Here is a 27,704-nt window from a genome sequence, read left to right on the forward strand (position 1 = left end):
GCCCTAAGAGAAAATATACTTACCTAATTATTATCTCCATAAATTGATCGTATAAATTGCTCATTTTGTTCTTAACTTAAAAAAAAAATAAAAAACAAAAAAAAAACGAGTTTAAAAAAGAATAAACAGATTTTGAAAGTTGGAAAATACGAAGATCCTATAGCCAAATTAATGAAAGTATCATAAGAGCATTCTTCAGCTGGATTTTACATATGTGAAAGTTTGAAGAATTCACTGAGAATAATTAAAAATATACAAAATAATTATTTTAGTTGAGTACTTCCTGTCTTTTGACCAGTACTTTTAACGAACGTTTATAATTAGATTTATGTATGACAAAAGATTAATGTCAAATGATCAAATTAAAATATTTTAGAGTGACTTTTCCTTAAATCTGATTGACATAACTGTTGTTTCCCCGAAGAACAAAAAAGGAAAAAAAGAGTTTTCTTTGTTGTTTCCCCGAAGAACAAAAAAGAAAATGAATCTCTTTGTTTTAGTATATCTTCTTTTTTTTAACTTCTGGTAAAGGTATTCAACGAAAAAAAAATCACGGTCACACTTACCAATAAGCGCATATTTTAAATTAGTCGAAATTTTAAATTGCGTCATGGAGTGCAATATACCTTCTAAAATTTACCCGAAGTAAACAAGAAACAATCTTTTTATCCATCAATCAACATTTTTTGTCAAAATACACGAAAGGTAAACAGCTCATAAAATAATTGGGACAATTTAAAGACGTTTATGCTAAAGATATATATTTTTTATGTTTAAAATATTTTTAATGACCTTTAGTTTTATTTAAAAAAAAAAAAAAAAGTCTTTTTATAACATCCAGAAACAAATAAGCTCCGACATTGAGGGATATTCAAAGATTTTGAAATTTCATGGAAAAAAAAGATTGTCAAACATTGAACATTGAAATAAAACTGATTTTTTAAAGATTTAACGTAAGGTGAGATCAAGTCATCATCTCGAAATGATTATTTCAAAGTCTAACAAAAGAATCCTTAGGATTAAAGTCAGAATTGAGCTTATTGAAAAATGTACCCAAAGTTGGATGCAAGATGATTGAGATGATCTGAGTAAATCTTTTGCTTCGAAGCGGTACTCTCGTTTTGAAAGGAAAGTGGATATGTAAAATAATACACCTGTAAAACACCAAAATACCTGACATTATCTTTCGACAAAATAATTAAATCGGTGTAGGTTATCCTACAAAATGTACAAGTTTGCAATTCGTAACTGAAATCAATATCCACTTTCAATTATATATTTATATGTATATATACACAAACATATCGAAAAATTTAAGCATCGTAATCATCATCTTCATCATCGGCGTGTTGTGATGACGGCAGTTTCATAACTGCTGGTAAAGCACTAAAAATAATAATAATAAAACAATACTAAAAGTGGTTTAAACTATCCTTTACATTTAATCGAAGAGTAAAAAGAAGTTTTAATGTGTTACTTATAACATCATGAAAAAGTAAAAACGGTTTTTCACTTTCACTTTCACTTCACAAAAAGACAAGAAAGGGGGTTTGATGAAACGACTTCACCAAAGTAACAAAATATTTCACCACAGATTACTTTTAAGATTCTAATAGCCTCACCTAACCGGTTGACCAGATAACTTTTGTATGACAGATTGGGATTGAGGCTGGGGTGTATGAGGCCGACTCATTATAGACTCAATAGAATGGTTGCTCGTTTTTTGAAATAAATTCATAGATGTAGGAGATTGAGAAGTAACTGATGAAACAATACTATCCAAAGAACGCGATTGCTTGCTTTTTGGTTGAACTTGTCTTGGTGTCTTTTGTTTTTTGTGTTGAGACCCATCCTCCTAATAATTTAAGAAATTTATAGAAACTTACATTATAAAGAGACTGAAGTGTAGGAATGATTTTACCAAATTCAAAGTTAAAATAACGTATATATTTTTTAAAACTTATTTACGTTTTCAGCATCTGTTCCTTCATCATTATCTGATGAGGAGGTTTTCTTTCTCTTTTTTCTTTCGTGATCTCCTTTTTTCTTTCTGTGCAAACAAGTTTTAAATTTTTAAGGTTACGATAGTTTCTGCAAAACTTATCGTGAACGTAAAAATAATTATTGACAAAAAAAAAAAAAAAAAAAAAAAAAAATCATAACCGTAAGTGTTTCAAGTAAACAGGTACTTTTAAACAAAATGCAAACAAAAATGACTATAATGAAATTTGCCTTTTTGGTTTTTCATTCATTTCGCTCGAATCTTCTTCCTCCGCATTTCCAATATCTGCAATATTAGCCACTAAATCCTTCAAGAAATCAAATTTTCCTTCATTCTCAATGCAGTGTTTTCTAAAATGAAATGTTTTAAATCTCATAAGGGCTCCACTTAACATTTGAGAATAATTCGCAAACTTTTCTGTTCGTACCGGGAAATACATGCCGTAGTTCATGGCTTTATAACAATGAATGAATGAATGCTGTTTATTAAATAGGAAGTTCTCATTTTCAAATGTAATATGAAACAAATATCTCCAGGTTTTTTAATTATCATTATAACCATTCTTTATAATATACTTAACTCTAAAGATAATTACCTACGCCCTCGTCTACTTTAAGTAAAAATACACAATTAAAACTCAGTTTTTAAAAGTTTCAAAGCATTCAACAAATTTAAAACATTTGTACTTTTAACACTTCATGTAAACACGGCTCACCAATAAAAATCCTTCATTAGCTTGATAATAATAAAGAGCAGCTAACAATAAACTTAATGCTTTTGAAGACTATTTTATACAGCATTTATATCGTATCTAGTTTAAATAAATAAATTCTGCCGAAATGCGACTTATGAACGTCCTCATGCGACTTATGAACGTCCTTATGTGATTTTACTTTGAACTGGCGAATTTAACCGTCTAAATGTTTTAAACTATTAGTACTATATAAATATGACAAAACACAGCACAACTAAACTTTAAAGTTACAAAAAAATATAATGCAACAATCACTTTATCACTCATTTCTTAGAGTGACCTTTTAAAAACCTTACAATCATGCAAACTTTTCGGATAGTTTTTTTAATTCCATCAAGCTCACATAGCTCAACAGTTTCTTTGTTAAATGGTGATCATTCTCAATTGACTTTGATAATTAGTTTCATTATCCACATCAACTTCTTTAGTGTCCTCTTCTATTTTGTCACTACAAAGGTCTTTATCTTCTAATAGACCTTTTTTTTTTATAAAGCACATCAACTACTGCCAAATGAATTTCATTAGAAAGTGATGAGTTTTTTGAAACAATCTTACAGTTTTTTTCATCACACTGGCTCCATCCTAAACCATTCCAAAAATATGATTACCAAGATTTAACTCAAAATCTTCAAGCTTTGTTTCAACCAGTTTAAGACCATCTTTAGGCTTTATTGAGCCAACAACCATCATCATTCTAAGGAACTGAATTATCTGACAAGTGTAAGTTTAGACAAATATATCTTCACTTTCTATTGGAAGTCCATTCATCCAGAGTCAATGAAAATCTATCACCATCCTCAACCATTTTGGACAAACTATAAACCATCATTTCTAAAGTTTTTTTCTGTATTCCAAAAAAATTGAAGTCATAGCTTGCCTTGAACTTGGATTTTCAGCACCTAGAGCAGCCCATCCATTTTGAATATCAATACTTTTTAACAATTTATATATGGGAACAAGATTGACAGCAATCATTCGAGCCAAAACAAGTTCAGGAGAATCTTTTTTGGAAAAACTGACAAGAAACTCCTTCAATTCCTATACGTTTATACTTTCTCCTTTTTCTAAATAATAAAGTAATGCTGTTGTTGCTTGTTTTGCTTTAAAAATTGAAGGGCAATAATTGCACTTGATTATATTTTTATCCCTTGTTGAAATTAATACATTTCCAAATTTCAGATAACTACTAAAAATAGATTGAAAACAAAAAAAAAACAATTTTTTATAGACAACCAGCAACATTTTCAGCAAAATCCGTTGAAGTTGGCAAACATGGTAAGACAAAGCCACATGCTGTTACATTTATGACAGTAGCTGACAAAAAAGCTATATATTATGTACAAAATACTCTTGTTTACTATTTTTAGCATGGATGATGCAGTAGAAATTATTTAGCTAATAGTTTAAAATTTACCTGGAATAAACCAACATTTAGCTCTAGGGAAAGTTTTTGGATGAATTAAGTTCAGCTAAACTTTCCAAAACTTTAAAATTTTTTGAATTAATTTTAGTTTTACAATGTTACGTTAATTTTTTTTTTAGATGCAACATAAATGTGTAAAAAAGTAGTCCTTAGTTTTTCAGCAAACAGCTTTAAAACAAAAATGTTGTGAGGTTTGAGCTGTAGATGAATTGAGTTAATTTTATTCAAGAAACTTAAAAGTTAATTAAAAAAAAATTGCATATTAAAAATACCACATTCATTATCATTATCTAGTAATGAATGTAGTACTCACAAAATGTATTGCATAAATACATTTATAAGTGAAACAATAACAGTTAGTATACATTTAAACAGCCAACTTACAGATGAGATGTTGTAATTGTTTTAGCTTTCCTATCATTAGTATACTTAGCTGTAGTTTCCACTAACGATTGCAGAAATATCTCCAAAGATCGTGCTTTAACACCAGTTAAGGTTGAAAGTAAACTTTTAATAAATAGATTGTCTTTAAATTTAAAAAAAAAAAAAGAAAAGAAAAGAAAAAGATACAAATAATAACGGGGACAGCAGCAGCAACCTTTCCTATTTCTTCATCTGTCTGCATAATTTTCTTGATACGTGCCTAGCAAAACAAAATAGAGTCTAACTTACTATAATAAAAAAAACTTAAAAATAAACCATTTTTAAGTTTGTAAACTTGAGCTGGGTTTGTGAAATATATGGAGATTCTGGCTCAGTATGTTATCAAAATCAAAAAACCCCTTTTGTTAAATACTTACATTTTTGCAAACTGTTTGGAAATTTATAATTGTGATTATTTTTTTAAATATGATGGCATAATTTAACACTTAAGTGATGGGTTTCAAAATTTTTGACACTAAACAGCATACAATATCTGTCCAAACCCTAGAACAAAAAGTTCTAGAATTTTCCAGAAGTCTATAGAATTCCAATATAAAAAATTCTATAAGATTTCTAAAAAATCCCCTGGACAGAATCCAGGGAATGAAGATTCCAACTCCATTGTTAAAAAACCTCAAATCCTTTTGCTAAAGGTTTTAAATGAATTAGTAAACCAAATTTATATTTAACCCAAATTTCAAGAGTTTTTTGGGAAACATTGTAAGTAAAGGCATTATGCTGCTTTTGTAACAGTGAGCATTATTGAAACTTTGAAAATATCAGCAGAGGATATTGAAGCAAATCTTAGGAATGCTAGGGACAGTAAAAAAAAAAAAAAAAGCTTTTACAGAGCCTTTATATCTGGAATACCTATCTAAAAAAATAAATACTAAGAGTCATCTCTTTACTTTTATATCATTTATTATAAAAAAATATCAATTACTTTCAGAAACCCCCTTCTACCATCAACATTAACTTATATTATTAATTCAGTGATTACAAGGCTGTTTGGTATAGAGATAATTCAAACCATTAAAAAGACAAGTAAGTTGTATTTTCTTTTACCATCTTATGAGAAAGAAAGTGCATATGAGAAAGTTTTAACTATATCTTAATCAGATCCATTAAAGTGATATAAAGCTGCTTAGCTATAACTAGGCTTAAAAATAATTGTAAAAACCTTTTTTATATAGCTTAATGGCTAAGTATTTTTCACAAGTTGTTTGCACTGCTACTTTAAAAGCAACTTGTTCCTTCACTTTACTGGAATCTTGAAGTTTTGTAAAAACATTTATTTGTAACATTTTACTAGCACATTTGTGTTTTATACCTACTGAGATGTCTGAAAGACACTAATAACACATCTTTCTATTTGAAGGAAAAAGTTACGATGGCCTTCCTGGCTTTTCTCAAAGCTGGTCTGCCTCAAATTTTAGCCAGCTTATAAAGTTTAAAGTGATAAACTGTAGTATTTCTTGTTAATATGGTGATTTTAACTTTGGAAACACTTCTAAATAATAATTTTGTTCTTCATAAATCCATAACTGTTTTCTAATATCATCTCAATCAAAATAAAAACGGGTACTTTGGCCCACAAAACATTTATTGTTCAACAGGCTTTATAGGTACAAAAAAAAGGCAAATCTTCTCACTATCATTTGGATTAAGATCGCACTTTTTGAAAGATGAGCAATCATTTAAAACAAATGTAAAACAACAATATACAGTGGCTTTCAAAAATATCAGGCCACTTTCATTTTTTAGTGATTACTTAAATTATTTCGATGCTTTTTTAAAAAATTTAAAAAATCTTTTTCTATATTAGATAGATTTTTATTGGGATTTACATTGAACCAAAATAAAAAAAAATTTAAAAAAAAATTGTTATTTTGGTACCAAAATCATTCAAAAAAGAGGTCAAAAAACTATAATAAAAAAAATGTAATGTTTAAAATGTAAAAAAAAAAAAACTATAATAAAAATATATATCCACCCAAAGATAACACAGAAAGTCAACGAGAAATAGCAAGAATATGTGGTGTTTCACTATGCTGTGTCCAAACAAGGCTGAAAAACTACAAACTTTTAAATGACGTAAAAGATATACCAAGAGTTGGTAGGCTGCTAAAACTTAATTCTAGGGATCAAAGCTTATCGTATAGAAGGGTAAGAGAAGATCCTAAAATTAGCTAGCGAGAACTGTCGGCAGAGTTAGGTGTAAATAAAATAATAATAAAAAATAGGCGTAAATAAAATAATTTAAAATAAGGTATTTACTCTAATGTTGCTGCTAGAAACCTGCTTTTAAGTGTGACAGATAGGATTAAAAGATATAAGTGGTGTAAGGAAAGACTTCACTGGTTAGAAAAAGATGGGTGTAAGGTCATTTTTAGTGATGAATCAAATTTTGAGGTGGTTAATCGTAAATCAAGATTTATCGTTAAAAGATTTGGCTTCAGAGAAATATAAGAAAAGATTTTGTGCACCAAGAGTACAAGGTGGTGGTGGCTTGATAGGTATATAGGGATGCATTTCTCATAAGGGGATAGGATTCAAAATATTTATATAGGGAGAATTAACCAGTCTACTTACAAAAAGACTTGGGAAAATAAGCTTTAACCTACTGATTGATCATTTTTTGGAAGGCGTAAAAATTGGATTCTCCAACAGGATGGTGAAACAGCACATACTAGCAACTCAATGAAAGTAGTTTCAAAGGTAACATATTACTCTTCAACCCTGATGAGCACAATCACTAGACCTGAACCCCATCTAAAATATTTGGTCATGGATGGATTAGAAATTGTTTAGAGAGAGCACGGAAAGTTTCGCACAATTAAAACTTGGACTGGAAAAAAAATGGAACAAAATTCCAAAGGAATTATGTATGCATTGCATTGAATCTATGCAAAAACTAGTTGAGTTTGCATAAAAGCACATATTGGTCATGCAAAAAACTGAATTAAAGCATGACCCAATATTTTGACACACATTTTTTCTATTACAGTTTTTTGAACTTATTCTTTTATTTGATTGATTTTGGTAAGAAAAGTGATCTTTTTTTTTAAATTTTTTTTTTTTTTTTAAAAAAAAATTTTAGTGACCTTACATTTTTGAAAGCCACTATTTAAAGAAACAAAAAAAAATATTAACTTTCTAAGTATTAACGGAAGTTATCTACCTTATACAATAATAATTATTTAACATTTATTAAAATTACTATTTAATTATTTAAACTATTATTTAGGCTATTATTAACTTTTAAACATTAACAATTTGCAAATTGTTACCAAAACAAGATTTTTTTGATTTTGGTGACAAACTGAACTGGAATTAACACATTACAACAAGTATACTGATGCATGTCTCAACCAACCAGCTTCAAATCAACCAGCTTAAAAATAATTGAGAGGAAAGATCCTTTCTTATTTTCAATTCTAAGAAATATTTTAATAACTAAAAGGAAAATGAAATATCAAAGCACATACACTTAAGGCTGATTTATACCAATTGTTTTCGCTACCTAAATATGAAAGCCTCAACTTTCTAAGCATGGATAAGAACTCAAACTTAATGTTGTATTCAATCATTTGAACAAATCATTCACTCTTTTCTAATTGAAAATGGTTCAATGCACCCTGTATCACTTGTTTAACTTCTTCTTCAGCTCTGAATCTACACAAGCCATGGCCAGCATACCATGTTCATTTTAAATTCAAGCTTTACAGTATGCAAAGCTTTCAGCATTACAGCTTATAAAAGTGTCCAGCTTTCCAGCTTTTAAAAATTCCAGCTAATAAAGAATATATTTAAAACAATACATTTTCCAGTTTTTCTATATTAAAAACTACAAGAAATCCAGCTTCACTTGAATCTATTTTGCAGCTTATTATTTACTCACTATTAAGACAAAATTTGTTTTTTTGGCATAATTAAAATGTGTGTATTTGTTCACAAAAAATCACCGTTGGCTTTATTTTTAACAAATGCTTTAGGTGTCATTTGCCACACTTCTTTTTTATTAAATACCTTTATTGTATCTTGAAAATATTTTTTTCATTTCCAGTAATTTTTTTAAAATAGAAATTTGCTCCAGCTAAACCAGTCTGACTGAATATAATGAGATTTTTCACAACAAACTCTTCTTTCAACTCTCAGTCTCCAATCTTCACATTTCCTCTTTGGATGATTCTGTTTCCCAGCCAATAGTTGAATGTGAAAATAAAGCATATATTGCAAGAAATGCGCAAAAGAAAATTATTATCTAACAATTTTTAGCAGTCAAATGTACTTCTTCTATATTTAAATTATGATTATCACTGTTAATTAGAAAAACAGTAAGATTTTGGACTACTATTCTTTTCCGCAGTCACAACTTTTTAAAAAGGTTACAGATAGAGTCAGTGAATAAAAAAAACAACAGAAGGTTATCTCAAATAACTCATCAACTATATCTTTCTCATGGAATTCACTTGATAGTAGTTGATATACTTTATAAAAAAGCAAATGATCTAGTAAAAGATAAAGATTTTTGTAGTTTCAACTTAGAAGAGGACACTGAAAAAGTTGATGATGATGATAATTGAACTAATTATCAAACTTCTGAAATAACTGGTGCGACATCAAAATACTGATTGCAACAATCTTTCACAGATCTTAGCTTTTTTTAACAACTTTCTCTTAACATGAATAACTTTTTAAGACTATTTTAATATATCTCTTTTGTTACTGTTTTACATTAACAAGTAATATCTACATGTTTGAATACTTGAGAAAATCCTAATTATTTCAGTTACAAAATCTGTTAGTTCTCAACTAAGTTTACAAAACTTATAATTGTTAATCAAAAAGCAAAAAACTGTGCTGCAGATAATATGAACGATAAAAAATGTAATAATTATAAACTTCTCTACCTACTCCTGCCCATACGTAAAACCAAACATAAGTTTTTATATTATGTCAATAATTTAACTCCCACCACAATTGTTAAACTAGTTTACACATATCAGGTTCGCCACCTGTTGAAGAAAAATGGAAGGGTATCAGGTAATATAGTCACTTACTGGAGGAAAACGTGCTTCGTACTTCCTTTTCTTTGAAGGCATTGTCTTTGGGGAGCTTCAAATAAAAATAAAAAACTCATGAGAAATCTTAAAACAACGAAATGGTCTTTCCATCCATCGTCCTTTTTTTTTTTTTTTGTTTTTCTGTTTTTTTTTTTTTTTTTTTTTTTAGGCAATTAGAAATACTAACGCTATCCTCAAAAAAATGTGCGTAAAAACGAATTTCTAACCTCGCTAACCAGGTTGGCGCACAGCATTAAAATAAGCTTAACGTTAATTTACTTGCTCCTTTTGGTTTTGGGATGTGGATTAAGAGTTACTTTTAGGTTAGATAAGTCAACCCAAAGCGCGAAGGAATGGTAAGCCAGGAATTCATGCTCTTCAAATAAAATGTACTGCTTAAAGAATTCTTTGGGTATTTTGTATCAGGACCTTCAAAACCAATTTTAAAGTGAAGAGGTACAATAACGGTGCCTAGTGATCTCTTATAGTTAAGAAAATATAAAAAATGAAATTAAACTTTAAGCGGTAAACATTTTATGCTTAACAGCTATCATCATCACGAAACACAAATCAAAAAATAGACATTTGATGCCTAATAAGTTCTGACTTCATAAAAAAAAAAACAAAAAAAAACAAAGAAGTTTAAAGGCCTATCCAATCGCCTAAAGAAAACATGTAAAATGTCTCCTTTTTACAAATATGTCTCTCTATTTTTATTACTTTATGTATACATATTGACGTAGCAATTTAACTAAAATAAAATTGATTCCCGTAAATGTGAATTATGGGCGAAAAGATAGTGCGATAGTGTCCATGGCTACTGATAAAGTGCATTTTACGTTCTTTTATTTTATACGAGTTTCAATAAGGAAGAAATGCTATAGAATTTGTATGTAATAATTTATTAAAAGTTTTTGGTGAAGTACATTTTCTGATAGGACATGCAGAAGATGGTACGAAAAATTCGAATCAGGTGATTTCAACCTTCCTAATAAGCCAAGTTCTGGGTGACCACAACTGATCAGTTGTAAAAACCATGTAATGATTCTTTTCTAGTCCTTTCACCTCTAAACCGAATTTCACTTTGAATAGGAGAATGTTGTGTATATGGTGGGATATTCGAGAACAAACACATTATGAGCTTTTAAAACCAAACAAAAAAGCTCAATTCGGTGAGGTATTGTCAGTATCTGGACAGTTAAAAGACAGCAGTCCAGGAAAAGAGGCCGGGAATGCTCAATAGGAAGTACATTTTAATGCATCTTGATAATGCCAGGCCACATGCTGCTTTAGGGACTTATCAAAAAATTGCAGAATCAAAGGCTGTCCACCATATTTCCCGGACTTAGTATCCTCTAACGATAACTTGTTTTTGTGCTTACAAAATTTTTTGAGGGGCAAACAATTCAAAAATGAAGAAGATATCAAGCAATCACTGTTTTAATTTTTTCTCATCAAATGATAAAACATTTTTCGAAAATGGGACATATAAACTGCCCCCTCACGCAAGAAAAAGCCCTCTAACCCTGGCTAGAGATCATTAATAAAAATGTCAATTACATTATTTAATGAAGTTTGACGGTAAAAAAAAATTTGTACTTTGTTTTATTCCAATATCTTTCCGGTTTATAATATCTTTCCGGTTGTTTTTTTAATGGAGGAAAACAACATCATTTATTACATCAGCTATTATTATTGGTAATTAATAGCTGATGATTGCCGCAAGGCACAAAACTTTAAGTTCTATTAAAATGTTGTTTTTCTCCGTCTAATTAACAGATCTACATATTGCTCTATTGTAGTAATACTGAGGACTCTTTTACGTACAAGAGCTTTGTATTATTTTGATATAATGCATAACAAATCAATATATATATATATATATATATATATATATATATATATATATATATATATATATATCATTGTAAATACAAGGAAATTTAATGAGTTGATGATGTTTATATTGAGATTGGTAAAAAAGTCTAACGCCAGAATCGCAAAGATAAAGTAGAAAGCGCTAATTAAAACTTGGCTGTTGCTAAAGGATTTTCTCCTTACAATAAAACCATAGTATATCTTTCAAATAATTTTGAGAAACGAGGATATATTGGTATTTCTCGTTTCAAACGATATGCTATAGTTACAAGCTGTAAGTTTGTAACTATACAGCATATCGTTTGATACGAGAAATAATAACTAGAAATACCGAAAAAACTGATAGGAGACGCTAACTGTAAAAATAATTGATTCCTATTGTTTAGAAGTGCATTTTAAAGAATGGAAACTTTTTATCTCACATAATAAAATTATAATTGGTATCGTTATAAGAAGAAATACTCAGAGTGCTGCACAACTTTAAAAATAGATTTTTTTTTTTTTTTAATTAGAAACTGGTTTATGATAACCAGTTTTTGTGTTCCATTTTTTGAGTAATTCGTAACTTAATATAACTTACTTCATAAATTGCCGAGATTAAATAAGTTTTATTTAGGCGTCGACATTAGATCTTTAACGAATAACGAAGTAACTACAAGTTTCTATAGCTGTCTTTTAAAATAAATCGATTATTCTAAAGTTTATCAAAATAGATCTCTTGATGCGTTTAAAACACCAAAGGTTTTTGGTGTAATAAGTTTATTTTAATACAATTTTTTTTTCAAATTCGTTATAAATGAGTTAAAGGGTTGAAACGAAATAAGATAGGTATGCGACATATGATAATTTTTTAGTAACCTTGTAATTTTGTAAGATTTTAAATGACTGGTATAGAAGCTTGTACTTTATTCGTTATCATTCGTTAAAAACAGAAAAACCAAACGCCGATACTTAGTTTTATTTAAAAAATTATAAATATATAAATAATATATTCAAATATATAAAAAATATAAATAATTGACTTTTATGGTTTTGAGGTTGATTCGTTACTAAATAATGATGACTAGACAGAAATATCAACTGCTTCTAGAATGTTGCATGTAATGTAAAAAGCATTCAAGTAATACAAGCAGTTCTATTGTTTTACAAAATTTTATTTGATTTAGTAAAAAATTTAGTGAAAAAAACCATTTATAAACTTTTATAAGCAGAGCTTATAAAAGTTTATAAATGGTTTTTTTCAAAGTATTTTTTACATTTGAAACTTAATTTTAAAATGTTGATCCAAATTTAAAGGACAACCTGATTTTTTTTTAAACAAATGCATCAAATCCATCGGGAGAACATAATTTTCTGTGATTATTTTTCACAGTTTAATCGAATATTTCTCGCTGGTCGGCAATTTCTACAACTTCTACAATAAGATCCATACCATAAATATCAGCCCTAAATCATTTCCCAATTACGTTCAGGAAGCTTCATGCAGAGAGCATAACTCGTTTTTGCAATGCAAACATGCTATGCAATGCTTTTGCAATGCAATGCAAAATATGCTACCATTCTGTCAGCTCAAGCAGCAAAAAAACTTCTTCAGACTTCTCTTTTCTATGTAAACTCGTGCTTAACAACAGATAAACTTTTTCAAACTTCTTAATTTTGCAAAGAAACCAGAGAGAACTCCACGTTGAGGAATGTTAAAAACAAATGTATCCTGATCAAAATTATGTTCCATTTTTTGATTTAAGCATATTTCTGCACAAGCGCGAGAACAGGTATACACTGAAACAGGTACATAAGTGCAATTCACAAAGGATTGACAAGCATACGTGAATATGAACCCTAAGCATATAACACAAAATCTTGTTTTAGTATTTTAAATCAACACTTGCTAGAAAAAATTTAACAGACCAAATTTTTAACTTACCCTCCTCACGAAGAATGATTCTGCTACAATTGCTGCAAATTCCAACTATAAGCTGTAAAACATCATTGCGGATGTAAGCAGGAAAAAAATTAACAAAGTCACATTGTATATCCAAAAGGGAAACTTGCCTAATAAAAGATTTCAGGGACATCAAGTATAAACTCTCACATTCAAACACTTTGGAGATTTTTTTATGTGTTTTTTTTGCTTCATTGATAATGTTAAATTCATTAAAGTTAAATGAGTTATGAAGACGATAGAGAGTATTTAAACATGGCAATTTCAAGAGAAACTCTGGTAAGCAATTGAACTTGTTAAATTCTAACAACAACTCTTCAAGCTTCTGACACATAATTAAAGCAAAGGGCAAATTCTTAAGATGATTGTGCTGCAAAATCAACACTTTGAGATGCTTCAAATATCCTATATCATGTGGAATAAAGTTCAATTTATCGTTACTGTTATCTCCTAAAAAACATCCATTTAGCTCCAATCGCTCTACTTGCGGCAAGTTCCAAATCTATAAATATAAAAAACAAAATTAACAAACAAAACTATTTATAGAAATAATATTTTATATTATGCATAAATGAGGCTAAAGCTGTACAGACAGCTTTTAGGTGTTCATTTACATACCCACCATATTCAATTATCATACCTAATAAAAGCAGTTACTCATTACAATCCCCTATTGAATGGTCTAAAACTCTGTGCCCCAATATTATAACGAACAACTTTTATATTTTCCAAAAATAAAAACTTCAGTAGCAAAAACATGTTTTCTTCATATTTTGAAGCTCTATATTTTTAAAACAAAATTTCAGAAGAACTTCTAGTTTTTTTCTATTTTATACAACTCTTGACTTACTTTAATAAAACTCTGACATTGAGTTCTCAAATGTCACATTTTTTCCATAATGGCTAACTAAAAAAGCTAAAAATTGTTTGCAAGATTTTATTAAAGATCACAAAACAGTTAAACTTATCTCAGTGTATAACTCTTATTAATTTTTTAACAAGTAAATTCAAAAGCTATTGACTTTGATCAACATCTCAATTTATGTCAACACTACATCAGCTTGATGTAAGCCACATAAGATAAGATTACATTTGAATGCCTTTATTACTTTTGAATATTCTAACAATAGTTCCTTTTTAAAACTTAAAAATATATTAAAATATGACAGTTTAAATATATAAAGCCCTCCCCTTTGACTGAACTTTCCCATCTGATCAAAAAAAAAATTTTTAACAGGCTTTCATACTTATGGGATGTTTTAAAAACCCTCAGTCTTAAATTAAGCCTTAAATTCTGTAAAGTCAACTACTTGCCCCTAGTCTCCTAAATGTACTAATCAAATTATCTAATGTGAGGATTTTTTAAAGTTTTACATTCAGGATTGTCAGAATTGAATCTCATTTTAAAAAAAGTACTAACTTGTTTTATGATAAATATAATCAACTAGGAAACAGGAAACTAACAAGAATGACTTACATAAGATATGCAGGGCAAAATATTTTTATCCTTGAGAAGGACATAAAGAAACCATCTATTGGGCCAATTCGGTGCTTCAGAACTGACTGTTTCTATAACAAATTGAAACACGATAAGCTTTTAAAAAAACACCTGTAACTTAATTCTAGAAATCACAATTAAAAGATAAATACAGAGAAAAAAAAGTAGTAGAGTGGAAATAAAAACTTTTAGGAAAAAGCATTACTAAAAACAATTATAATTTCAATTATTAAATACACTTGGAGATACAACACAAAGAAATGTAAAAACAAAATACAATCATCCTGCTTCCTAATAATAATTTAAAAAAAGCATCAATAAAAAAATAACATCATTAAAGAGAGCTAAGTATTCATATACTCAAATTAAAAGTATATAGCAATTACTACTAAAACTCAACCAAAAAAAAAAGCTAATAGTTAGCTGTTGCAAAAAGACAAAAACAAATGTCACTACTGATATAAAAAAAAGTTAATGAGTCAAATAACTTTCTTAAAAAAAAAAGTGGAAATTTTTCCCTAAAAAACTCATATTATAGTCAAAATTATAGCAAAAGCAATCTTAGTCAGAGAAATGAGAAAATAGGAGAAAAAAAAAAAAAAAAAAGCAAGAACAATATGGTCTGAAGTAGGTAGTTAATTAAGCTATTTATTAGTGACTAATCCTGCACTTTATAATAAACATATATTTCCCTAGTCTAGAAGAGAAATTTAAAAAAGCTTGAATGGATTGGAAATATAAAATGTAGTGCAAAAATTAAAAATTCATTAAATAATTTTTTGCTTTTTAAGCAACAAGTCTTCAATATTACAAAACAAAACTCAATTAACAAAAAGAAAATTTTTTCAGAAATATTGTCAAAACAGAATAGTATTTACCTGTTTTTAGCAGTTTTTCTTTAAGACATAAGTTAGAACTCTCTTTACCAAAAATTAGTTTCAATTCATAAGCTAGTTCATAAACTCTTAAGACGTCATCTGAACTTTCAATAACAATTACTACCTAAAAATTTAAAGAACATTTGATATTAAGATATATACATATACATATAAAAAAAAGCGCATACATACACATACATACATAAAAACTCTGTTAAAAAAAAGGACTGGCAAATACTAGCAACCATGATGGGCCAATGGCCAAAGTGTAATAATTAAATTATAAACAAATATGCTTAGGAAAATTAACTAAAAAAAACATTTTCTAAATTTAAAGCTAAAAAAAAATTTAACTATCAAAACAATATATTGATGAATTTGTAAAAACATATCAAAATATGTTAAGTACCTTTTTAAAGTACTTTTCTGTTTTAGATTCTTCATCAAACTCTGGATGATTTATTTGTCCTAAAAGCCAGTTAAGAAAAAACGATGTCGATCCACAATTTGAACACTTTCCTCCATTTGAATCACCTTTTGAACATTCGCTTGTTTCATGTTTTATTTTTCCTGATTCTGAAATCTTTTTACTAAACTCTTGTATGTAAACTTTTTTTATTTCTGGAATTTGATTCTCGAAAACAGTAGACATGACCTGCCAGAATACTTAGATTCATGTTTTAATGCCCTCAGGCCGATCGAATTTATTTGCATTTTTTTATGAACTAAATTTATATTTGCTAAATCATTAACTTTTTAGTTTCCAGTTCAGTGCCGTGAAAGCAAAAACCAAATGACGAATAAGAAAAGTTTAAAGCTCACTTTAACTTGTAAAAAAAAGTATTTTTGAGAAATTAGAACAATTACTAAGTAAAAATACTTCAGTATAACTGAAATATAAGAGCTAATTCTGTAGAAGAAATAGTATTTCAGTATAAAAAATCTTGAAATAGAGATGTTCTAGGTTGTTTCGCGAAACAAAAAAAAGATATTATATGACATCATAACTTTTAGAATAACAAAGATGGCTGCATCGCAAGGAAATCTAAATACATCAACTTCTCATTTGAAAAGAACAGAATATGTAAAAAGAATGGACAGCAGTGAATCTTCTACTTCAAGTTGGGATCTTGTTCCTAATGTATTTAATTTTTACTTTAAATAAGTTATTTTAAGTATGTCGTCATATATGTCATTTAATCAGTGACATCTCAGTATCGCTATCTCAGTTAGGAGGAACAAAGATGATCAAGATTAAATATCTTTTTAAGTGTGGTGTTTAAAGATTAATTTTTCTTGTTTAATTTTTTTAATATTAAAAACAAACAAATAAAAAGTTTAACTTCAACATATATGGTATAGTTAATGACATTAATAATCTGTCCATGTAAAGTATTTGCTGAATGTTTCTCTTACTTGGTTTGGCATACTTTATAATATTTACAACAGACATGCACAACAAATTGTTTGATAAAATTGTAGAAATTTTAAAAGTTATCATTTAGAACTAAAATATATTAAAAAATAAATTTTTTATACTTTCTACAATTTTATCAAATAATATATAAAAAATAATAATGATAATAATAATAATAATAATAATAATAATAATAATAATAATAATAATAATAATAATAATAATAATAATAATAATAATAATAATAATAATAATAATAATAATAATAATAATGATAATAATAATAATAATAATAATAATAATAATAACAATTATAATAATAATAATAATAATAATAATAATAATAATAATAATAATAATAATAATAATAATAATAATAATAATAATAATAATAATAATAAATTACAATAATAATGATAATAATAATAATGATAATAATAATGATAATGATAATAATAATGATAATGATAATAATAATGATAATGATAGTAGTAATGATAGTAATAACAATAATTATAATAATAATAGTAATAATAACAATAATAGTAATAATAATGATAATAATAATAATAATAATAATAATAATAATAATAATAATAATAATAATAATAATAATAATAATAATAATAATAATAATAATAATAATAATAATAGTAATGATAGTAGTAGTAGTAGCAATAATAGCAATAATAATAATAATAATAATAGTAATGATAGTAATATATATATATATATGTATGCATGTATGTATGTATGTATGTATGTATGTATGTATGTATGTATGTATGTATGTATGTATGTATCTATATACATACATACATACATACATACATACATATATATATATATATATATATATATATATATATATATATATATATATATATATATATATATATATATATATATTTATATATGATGTAAGTTTCTTTGAAAAACTGATTATATTGTTTTCATGTATTCTACTCAAATTCTACACAAATTGTTTTAAAAAAAGTTGTTCCATCTTCGCCTGATGTAAACAAAGTAAATTAACACAGTTTCAACACAATTTTACAAAATTTCTCTGTCAAATAAACGTATCTAACTTTTTTCTTTGGACATTTTATATTCAACCCTTAATGAAATAGAACATATATATGTGCAAGTTCTATCAAAGTTCATTTGAGAACTTTATTTTCCATACAGAGTTGGTTATGTACTGAAAATACTTTTAAAACTTACACTTGAAGAGTTCATAAATCTGTTGGTTGTTACTCTTTAACAACTGCAAACTAAATTTGAAACTGCCTTATACTTGAGCATAATCACTGTAAATTTTATTCCAAAATTTTATATAAAAGTAATTAACTTTGTTTTTTTTTTTTCTTTCTTTAAAAGAATTTTATTTTTTAAATCATTTAGTTTTTAAACTTCACTTCATCTACTTTTCAAATTAAGGAAATAAAAGAAATTTATTAAAATATAACAGTTTCAGTTAAATCATCATTTTTTTTAAAATATTTAAATTTTATCTTTAACGTTAGGATGGAACTGCTGTAATTGATTTGGGTTCAGACACGCCACTTTCATTTGCCTCAGGTAATTTGACACCTACAGAAAAACATGCAAAAAATGAGTATGATTTTATGCAGCAGATGCGAACAAAGATTGTAGAAGAAGTTGGTGGACAGGTATATATTAAAAAATATGCTTTTAGACTTAAGTATTATGCACCTAATATTTATTTAGGTAGTTCATTTATTGAAATCATATTTGCTTAAATGTAACCATTTCAAATACTGTTTATATTTAGATAGAAGTTTTAATCTTTGTCTATAATATAAAAGTGTTGTATTCCTGTAGCTCTGAAAAAAGATAAGACATTTATTGTATAAAAACACAAAAATTTGTACTTATATCTACTGAATTGATACATGACTAAGTTACTTAGTTTCACTGGGTTATTTGTCACATGTTATTACTAAAAAAATAACTGTTTATTGAAATGTTGAGTATTTTATCTTAAAGGTAATTGATTCTTATTATTTACTATTTTTTTTAAAATTATTTAAAATTAAGTAGATGCTGAAAAACACCACAAAATTTATTACAGGTTTGGGCTGCAGGAAAGTCACAAGCACGCAGATTTTTTGACTTATATTCAAACATTGACACTTTAAGACCATATTTTGATGTTGAACCTAGAGAAGTTTTAGTGAGGTATCTTTTAATATGCTTAAACTATATAGATTTAATTTTCACAGATTGAAAGCATAATTTTTCAAAATCAAATTAATGGAATTATTATGAGAGAATTAAATTTATTTCAGATTTTTAAATTTATTTTTTTTTTTTTAAATTTATTTCAGATTATCTCAATCATTAGTTCCTAGGAAAACAACAAAGCCTCAGGTAATTTTCTGATCTAGATACTTTTTTTTAGAATGTGATTTCTTAATGAAAATTGTATTTTTACTTGTATATTTCTGATTACAACTGAATAGACTGTAGCTGGAGAGTTGTATGGACCAATCATGGTTGTATTCACATTAGTTGCATTACTACTTTTTTCAATGAAGTTTTCTGGACATACAGTGGTAAAAAAATGATTAAAATTATATTATTTAGAGATTGTTTGTTTTAAAAAGTATACAAAATAATCAAACTATTTTAACTTGAGCAAAAAACAAAAATTTTTATGAAAATTGTTAATTCTAATTGACTTTACATTAATTTTTACTTCAGCTTGTTTTTGTTTTAACAAAATCAAATTGAAAATTCAGAAAAAAAATCAATAAAGATTAATATTTTACTTGATTTCTAAAAATCCCTATTGAGGATGGGGTGAATGAATTGCTCCAGCACTACCTTTAAATATTATCTTTAATCTTTTTAAAAATATGTTGGAATGAACACATTTAAACATTTAGAGATATATATTATCCTAATTTAATTTTTTTTTTTTTTTTACAAAAAGGTATGTGCAAATACATACATACATACATACATACATACATACATACATACATACATACATACATACATACATACATACATACATACATACATACATACATACATACATACATGATCTTTATTATTTAGCAAGAAGGAACACTAATGGGAACAGCTATTGGAGTTTGTTTTGGTTACTGGCTTGGTGGCTCACTTTTTTTTTATTTTTTATCATATCTCTGTAATGCTCATATAACATTGCTACAGATTGTATCATTGACGGTAACTGCTATGTATTACTATATTTTCTTTAACCTTTTTGATGTTTTTTATCTTGTTTTTTAAATCTTGCTTTATGCATGAGTTAGTACTTTTTTAAATATGTTTTGTGTGGAGAAATATGGATAATGGGTTTAAAGAATTTCTGCTTCAAATTCTAACTTGTTTTTTTGTTTTTTTAGGGTTATGCTTTATTTAGTCATTGTATATGCATACTTCTAGCAACAGTTACTCATGAAAGTACTCATGGGATATTTTACTTAGCAATATTTTTACTTGGTGGACTGTCGTCTCTGCGAATGGTAATCATCTCAAATGACTTTTCTTTTTAAATTTAAAAAAAAATAGTAAAGAGCAGAATTTTTTTGACGGTTTTGTGGTAATGCAGTGGTATCTCATCATAACAGAATCTGTAATTGAATAGAGCATTTTGTTATTTTGATGTGTATAGACATTTTTTTTTTAAGTGTACTTTTTTACTAAATTCTTTAGCTAGGTGTCTACATTAGTCGTACTTGGTCAAAACATCAAGGCTTGATTATTGGCAGCATTGTGGCAACCATTCATTTACTCTTTCTTCTATATTTGCACTTTGCATATCATTCTACATACGAAGGTATATAAAAGTGACATTATGAAATTTTGAAAAAGAAGTGAGTCGTCACTTTTTCTTTAAAATGGTGTTTAAAAACTTAAAAGATTCTAAATTTAATTTACAAAATTCTTGATGTTGGTATAATATACAAAGGTTTTCTTATATTTAGAAGCGGCAACTCTACTCGGTCGAGAAAAGCGCTCCGTTTCCCCATTTTCGGTTATGCAGTCTTTAAATCCGGTGTCAATCATATGAAAAAATTCAACTTTTACATAAAAGTTCCTGTATTATACTTATCATTCTGTTTAACCAATGTTGATATGTAAAGAGTGTTAACCTTTGGTGCTCGTTTCACTGAATCGAGTTTGTTGAAAATGGTGAAGAAGACTTGCCACAAATATGTCCATCATGCGGACATAAAAATGTAAGTCAAGTACAAAGCTGAGCTGATCGATCGATTTTTGTTCTTTATATAAATATGGATTAGAAAGACCTACAAAACAAAGTGTCAGTGTCACGTGGTTGAACTCTTACCTAATTTATATTTCGTATTTAAGGAAAAATCAAAAGATGAAGTTCTATGAAATAAATCTTTTTATTGAATAAAATCTATTTAAGTGGAATATTTATTTGTTAAATTTTAGCATAATCTCTGTTTGGATAATATATTGAAGTTCGCTAAATTTTTACTTCATGAAAAATGCTCAGTAATTAAAAAATGCTTCAGAAAGAACTAACAAAAAATTTGTTTGTTCCTCCTTCATCCTGAATAAAATAATATTAATACCATTATATTAATATATTGAAATTAAATAGCGATGTCTGTTGGTGATTCTGTTAACATGGCAATTAAACCGTGTTAGTAAAGCACAATCCTAAATTAACTCGGCTGCGCAAAGGCTACGTGATTCAAAAGTTGCCCAAAGACTCCTAGAAAACAGCCCATGTTGGTTTTTAGTCAGAACATTTATCGAACAAAATTTCTCGCAAAATTAAGTATTCAAGATGGTTTATGGTACATTATGGTAGTTTGTAATAAAAATTACAAAAATTGAGGATTCATAGCCTCAACAACTTGTCCTTTTCATTATGGAGAAGCAATCTTTAAAAGACTAAGGCAGTTGGACTACAGTCACAAAACATTAAAGAAGCCAGTATTAAGGAAATATGAAAGAAATTTTCATGTCTCTCACCATTTTAATAAATGCGTGGAGGCTGGTAAATTTGGAAGAAAATGACGAAAAGAAGTTAGTTTGAAGCTCTTCAGCTTGACAGAGATCTTGTTAAATAGAATCAAAAACCCCATTGAAGTTAGAAGTGAGCAATTTAAAAATATATAAGTTATTTTATATCCATTGAATTAATTCAAGACATTAAGGAGAGAGATGGTGATTAAAAGAAAGGAGGGGCGGCATTTTTCAACTCTCTCCTAGCTTGGCAAAACACGTATAGAAAGCTGGCGTAAATGGGTTCATAATTTTAAGGGGAGGCTTGGTTTAAGGTGGTTCCTACATAATCAAAAGTCGAAATTTTTTCAAAAATTGATTTTTTGGCAAATTAGATATTCTAATGTAAAATTTATTGCTCTTTCTCGTGGTATATACTTTTTTTTTAAGTTTGTTTATGCTTTTTACAATAATTTTAATTTTATACAGGTAGGTATAGTTTTAGTGCCTAGCAACGGCCATAGCAACCGTTTTATTTTTTAAGTTAATATCTTAAACGTACTTTAAAACTTTAAATAGTACATCTCTTTTGCTATTCTAATGTTGCCTTATACGTCAAAGTTGGACATGTAAATAAACGAATAGGCTTTCGACTTAGGGCACTAGTACAAGAATATAAAAATACCTCTACACCATTTGGTGGAAAAGGAAAATTGACAAACAACTCCATCAATTCAATAACAAATTATTATGGTATGGCTATTCGAAGAAGTCTAAATCTAAATTGCACTAACGATGAAAAAATTTACTCAATGAAAAAGTGGATAGGTGCTATCCTTCATCATTGTACCAACTTTTCTAACTTAGATAAGCGCCACATGTTTTGTCCACCAGGAGAAGAATCGTGGTGTACTTATAAGAAAAATAAACTTAAAAAACACAAAGAGAAGATTAATTTACCAGAGTGGATGTTTCCTATCTTGTCAAAGATTTTCCAAGATCTTTCAAATGATGATCTTCTTCGCAAGTGCATTCACGGGGAAACTCAAAATGCTAACGAGTCCCTGAATAATATTATCTGGATGAAATGTCCTAAGCAAGTCTTTGTAGAAAAAATGAACTGACGCAGCATCAAAAAATGAACCGACGCAGCATCCAAAATTTACTTGTTAAAACATCAGAGAAGACAAAATCAAAAAGAAAAAAACTAAAAGCCATCAAGAAGGGTTTATTGGATATAGACTTACATAAAGAGGGAGGAGAAACTTATTTAAAAGGAGGATTTTAGTTTTAAAAACAAATTTTTTTCTTGTTTTTTGATTTTCTACCGTATCGTTTTTCAAGAAAATTGTCTCACAAAAAACATCATAACTTTTGAATTAATAGTGATAGCTACTTGAATTTTTCAGGACTTATTCATCCAGTGTACTGCTAGTGCCTGAGTTTTTTTCAAGTAAGTTTATTACTTGTAAGTTGTGGTTAGGGAACTAAGATCAGAGGCCTAGTAGCACATTTTTCGAAAATACAGTTGTTTTGAAGCATAACTTTTAGTAGAAACATGATCTTTTAATAAAAAAAACTCACGCACTAGATACAGGTAGCACGAACAAGTATTCCAAGTTTGAAAGTAAAATGAGCTTTTACTCATGAGTAATTGTGTTTCTAGTAAGCTCAATTTTTAGGGGTTATTTTGACTATTATAGGCCTCTATGTGATCATCAATATATTATATGTGTTCGAAAATTTTTTTTTTTTTACACATTCTGTACCTACTTTTGAGAAAATTAATGCTTAATGAATAAAAGTAACTTTTTTTGATTACGTAGGAACCACCTTAACGAATTTATAGATCAGAAAAACTTTTTTCCGCATGACGGAACATCTCCGTTTGTTATCGAAAGCTTAAGTCTGATACGGGATTCTGAGGTGTGAGCAGCATTAGCACTACATAACTTTAACTGTAGATCCTCTAGACCTGGCGTCTTTTTACGATTGGGGAGAAACTTTGCTTTTCAACAAATATTTTTTGCAACGTACTTTACAAGAAATGTTATTTTTTAGTTAGAATATTTCCGTCTCCACCACGTGAACTCGGTTAAAGGAATCGCTTTTTCCTTAATTGTTTTTACTACAGAGAAATAACAACAAAAGATGTTTTCTAAAAATTTTCTATCGCCTAGACGAGTTATAAAATATTTTGGCTTCGTAGAAATAATTTTTTGAAATGACTTACAGAAGTTTTTAGATCCAAGAGACTTTTTCTTTTTTAACTTTAACGTTGTAGATACTTCTCAGAAATTTGTATTTAACCCAGTCTTTTGCATAATTCAAGACTCGATTTAAAAGAATCTCGTTATTCATGATTTCTAAAGTAATTTATCTTGAAACATGTAGCTGTTATAACTCTGTACAGTCCAACTCCTACTGTGCCTTGTTCTTCTTGTTTTTGTAGTGAGGAATTGTCAAAAATTCTCCTTTTTTCTAACACCACCAGTGATTGAAGTATTTATATTAAAACATGTGTTAATAGTTACTTTATTTCACATGCCTTTTTATAAATATAGTTTAAAGGGATAATTATTACAACAATGATAAGTGCACAAGATTCTTGTCCTGCTCCACTGTCTGGCATGTTTAAAGGGTAAGCATTTCATCGATTTTTCTTAATAGCAACTAGGAAGACTTTTTTCACTCGAGTCATTGTTTGCATAAATTAGAATGTCTAGTCATTGTTACTTTATTGTTGCATTTTTAATTCTAAAAGTTCTGAGAATTTGTTTTATAGCTGATAATTTTTATTACCATAAGGCAATTCAACCAAATCATTTTTATATTGCATAACTTGAAACTTATTTATTACCAAATTTTTTTTTTTTTTTAAAAAAAAAAAAATTGCTCTTTGTGTTTGTTTTTTTTGAAAAAAGCTCTTTTTATATCAAAATTAATTTTATTTAGAACATTTGCTTACCTGACTATCCGTGATCGCATGCCAGCTATACTAACTAAAGTAATAGATCATGTCAGCAGATTAGCATGTCAATATTATGATATAAAGGATTTGGTGTGTATGTTAAATAACTTACAAATACTCTAAATATATTTTTACTGTTTTTGACATTTTCAAGAACAAGCTAAATTGGATTGCTCTTAATACAATTTGGTTGAGAAATAGCAGTGGGAGCACTGTACATACAAAGAGTAAGAAAGATGTTTAAAAATGGCTTATTCTAGATAAAGTAGGACAAAAAAGCTACCTTTAGCAGCCATCTTCTCAGACTTTGATAAATTTTGCTGCATATTGAAATTTTTTTAAAAAAAAAGTGAAAAAAGTTTAAAACTTTATTTCATAAATATACGCTGTTGAAATTTAGCCATAACTTGGTATACATAAATGTATATCAAATTTTAATTAACTAAAAAATTGGCAGGTTTTCACAAAAGTTCACAAATGGCAGCCACTTTGAAAATTTAAATTTTGTAAAAACCCTTAAGTCTTCTCACTGGTACTTACAAATTTCCTTATGAAAAGTGTTTATTAAAAAGATGTAGAATTCAAATCTGAAGTAAGAATTGTGTATTTATGTTATTACAGCCATTTACAATGTTATTACAGTCATGCCTCTGAATTTCCTAGTTGATTCTTTATGGTGGAATTAGGAAATGCTCCTTAAGTTTCAAATTTCAAATAGAAACCCTTTTTATTAGTGACAAGCTTTAGTAAAAACTGTTCAAAGAGTTTTAAAAATCTGCAAACCATGGAGCATGTTTTTATATTTTGTTTATCATACTATCAATGCTTTTGACATTTTCTGCTGAGAGATGTTCCTGGGACTGCTTTTACTAATGAACACTGATTTTCCCAGACCTTAAATTTTTAATTTCGTAGTAATGTTCAAACTTACTCATGGGGTTCTATAAAAGTTCAGCATATCATATTAAGATTCGATCAGTCATTTGGTGCTGTGACCTTGAGCAGTCATTTGTTTGAAAGTAATACTTATGAAAATTGCCATGTGATGGAATCATCACATTTCTTAATAGTGTTGTTATAATCAAATTAACAGTATGATATATATGACATGATAGATACGTTGCAAAAGATGTCACTTCAGAATGATATAATTATATGAGACCAGATTGTCACATTAATATTTTCTTTTTTCTGGTTCAAGATCAACAAACCATAACAACACTTTTTCAAGAACAAACAAACCATAACAACATTTTTGGAAAAAGCTTTAGGATAGTTGTTACTGGCAAGCATGACACCAAACCCTTAAAAATACCTAAAAGATTTTTTTTACATAAAATGGTAAGAATCTGCATCATAAATTCAAATAGTTTAAAATACTAACAGTAAAAAACTCACTTTTTTGCTATTAGTATTTAAAGTGCTCCTCTGTTTTGTAAATGCTTGTAAGAGTAAATTTTGTGTACCATAAAAAGAATTAAAAAGTTCACTTTTTAGTTTTGAAAAAAAAAAAAAAGTTTATTAGTAGTTTATAAAGCACAGTTTATGCAAATTAGTTACGTTCATGTTATACAAAAAAAAAAAAAAAAAGCTAAAAATTCTTTATATTTCTGTTAAATTATAAATTATGCTTGGATCATAAATTTATTGCTCAGGCTTTTGGTTTTTCTGACCGTTTACAATTTTTGACCATTTCTAGTATAAATAGGTTTTGGCCTTTTTGATTATATATGTTTTTCCTTGTATTATTGTTAAAAGGTTTTTGAAGTTAAAATTGTGGTTTTAGGTGTTGTATAACCTTTTAAAGCAATTACAGTTAAAAATTTGGTGAGTATTTTGTAAAAATACCACTACGTTTTAATATGATATTAGACATGTAATCTCTTAAATATACAAATACATTTTTTTCATAAGCATATATTATTGTATTTTTATTAACAAATGTATTACAATTAGTGATAGATCAAAGGGGTAAGATAGGGTGGTAGGACTGTAGTCCAACAATCCCACCACCCAACCACCTCCACCACCCCATATTCCCACCAGTTAAAACAGAAAAATCCATGATAATATCTTTTTTATTCGTTTACATTTCAATTGGTATTGTTAAAGTTTGTGTTTGCAAAATATAAAAAAAGAGAATTGGTTTCAAGAAAGACTTAAGATAATTTACGCGATGTTTCAAAGCATATTTGGTAAAAAAAAGTTACATGATGTTTTAAGTATACTTGGTAAAAAATTTCAGTTCCTCTCAAATATGATTTTTGGATCCACCACTGATAACAAATGATGAGTCTGCTGTAACAAAGAGTTAACTCTAAAATCTGCCATTTTGATATTTAACTCCATGTTTTAGTAGTATTAAAGCAGCTTTTTTGTTTGGTGCAATATTCAAAATAGTCTTAAAAATGAATTTAAAAAAATCTTAAATTAAAAAAATGAATGGACAAAGTTCAAAGATTATGTATTTAAAAC

At 27.7% G+C, this 27,704-nt stretch overlaps 5 protein-coding genes across 6 annotated transcripts in view; 3 read left to right on the forward strand and 2 right to left on the reverse strand.

Moving 5' to 3' along the window:
- The window catches only part of LOC145182677 (protein YIPF3-like), a 153,228-nt gene extending 131,453 nt beyond the window's left edge, over nt 1-21,775 (forward strand). Inside the window, exons 2-10 of one of the 2 annotated variants that reach the window (XM_090085322.1) lie at nt 16,877-17,005; nt 18,808-18,954; nt 19,377-19,483; nt 19,633-19,675; nt 19,768-19,860; nt 20,369-20,500; nt 20,680-20,799; nt 20,990-21,150; nt 21,262-21,775. In XM_090085322.1, coding sequence (XP_089941448.1) covers nt 16,889-17,005; nt 18,808-18,954; nt 19,377-19,483; nt 19,633-19,675; nt 19,768-19,860; nt 20,369-20,500; nt 20,680-20,799; nt 20,990-21,121 — 891 coding nt within the window. In that variant the 5' untranslated portion in view covers nt 16,877-16,888 and the 3' untranslated portion in view covers nt 21,122-21,150; nt 21,262-21,775. The remainder of the gene's footprint in view (nt 1-16,876; nt 17,006-18,807; nt 18,955-19,376; nt 19,484-19,632; nt 19,676-19,767; nt 19,861-20,368; nt 20,501-20,679; nt 20,800-20,989; nt 21,151-21,261) is intronic. The other variant, XM_090085321.1, reaches the window with a different exon arrangement.
- LOC145182441 (pinin-like) overlaps nt 1-27,704 on the forward strand; it is a 173,635-nt gene that overhangs the window by 131,460 nt on the left and 14,471 nt on the right. The window lies entirely within an intron of this gene.
- LOC145183454 (damage-control phosphatase 1-like) overlaps nt 1-27,704 on the forward strand; it is a 161,432-nt gene that overhangs the window by 131,454 nt on the left and 2,274 nt on the right. Inside the window, exons 2-3 of the mRNA XM_090085311.1 lie at nt 24,821-24,899; nt 25,214-25,319. Of these exons, the coding sequence (XP_089941437.1) occupies nt 24,847-24,899; nt 25,214-25,319 (159 nt within the window). The 5' untranslated portion in view covers nt 24,821-24,846. The remainder of the gene's footprint in view (nt 1-24,820; nt 24,900-25,213; nt 25,320-27,704) is intronic.
- Nucleotides 1,160-9,901, reverse strand: LOC145183625 (uncharacterized). The gene is made up of 7 exons (XM_090085486.1): nt 9,666-9,901; nt 4,750-4,822; nt 4,564-4,657; nt 2,233-2,352; nt 1,969-2,050; nt 1,623-1,855; nt 1,160-1,386 (listed from the first exon to the last, which is right to left on the reverse strand). Exons 1-7 carry the CDS (start codon nt 9,705-9,707, stop codon nt 1,314-1,316), a joined length of 717 nt encoding a protein of 238 aa, XP_089941612.1. The 5' UTR covers nt 9,708-9,901; the 3' UTR covers nt 1,160-1,313.
- On the reverse strand, nt 12,631-16,632 carry LOC145182676 (uncharacterized). Its single transcript, XM_090085315.1, has 5 exons — nt 16,274-16,632; nt 15,865-15,988; nt 14,966-15,057; nt 13,471-13,990; nt 12,631-13,385 (listed from the first exon to the last, which is right to left on the reverse strand). The coding sequence occupies exons 1-5, from the start codon at nt 16,514-16,516 to the stop codon at nt 13,168-13,170; spliced, it is 1,197 nt and encodes a 398-aa protein (XP_089941441.1). The 5' UTR covers nt 16,517-16,632; the 3' UTR covers nt 12,631-13,167.

This window comes from Hydra viridissima, unplaced genomic scaffold (assembly GCF_058129835.1).
Source record: "Hydra viridissima isolate aposymbiotic clone 2 unplaced genomic scaffold, HvirCarnegie_v1 scaffold_4, whole genome shotgun sequence".
Lineage (NCBI taxonomy): Eukaryota > Metazoa > Cnidaria > Hydrozoa > Anthoathecata > Hydridae > Hydra > Hydra viridissima.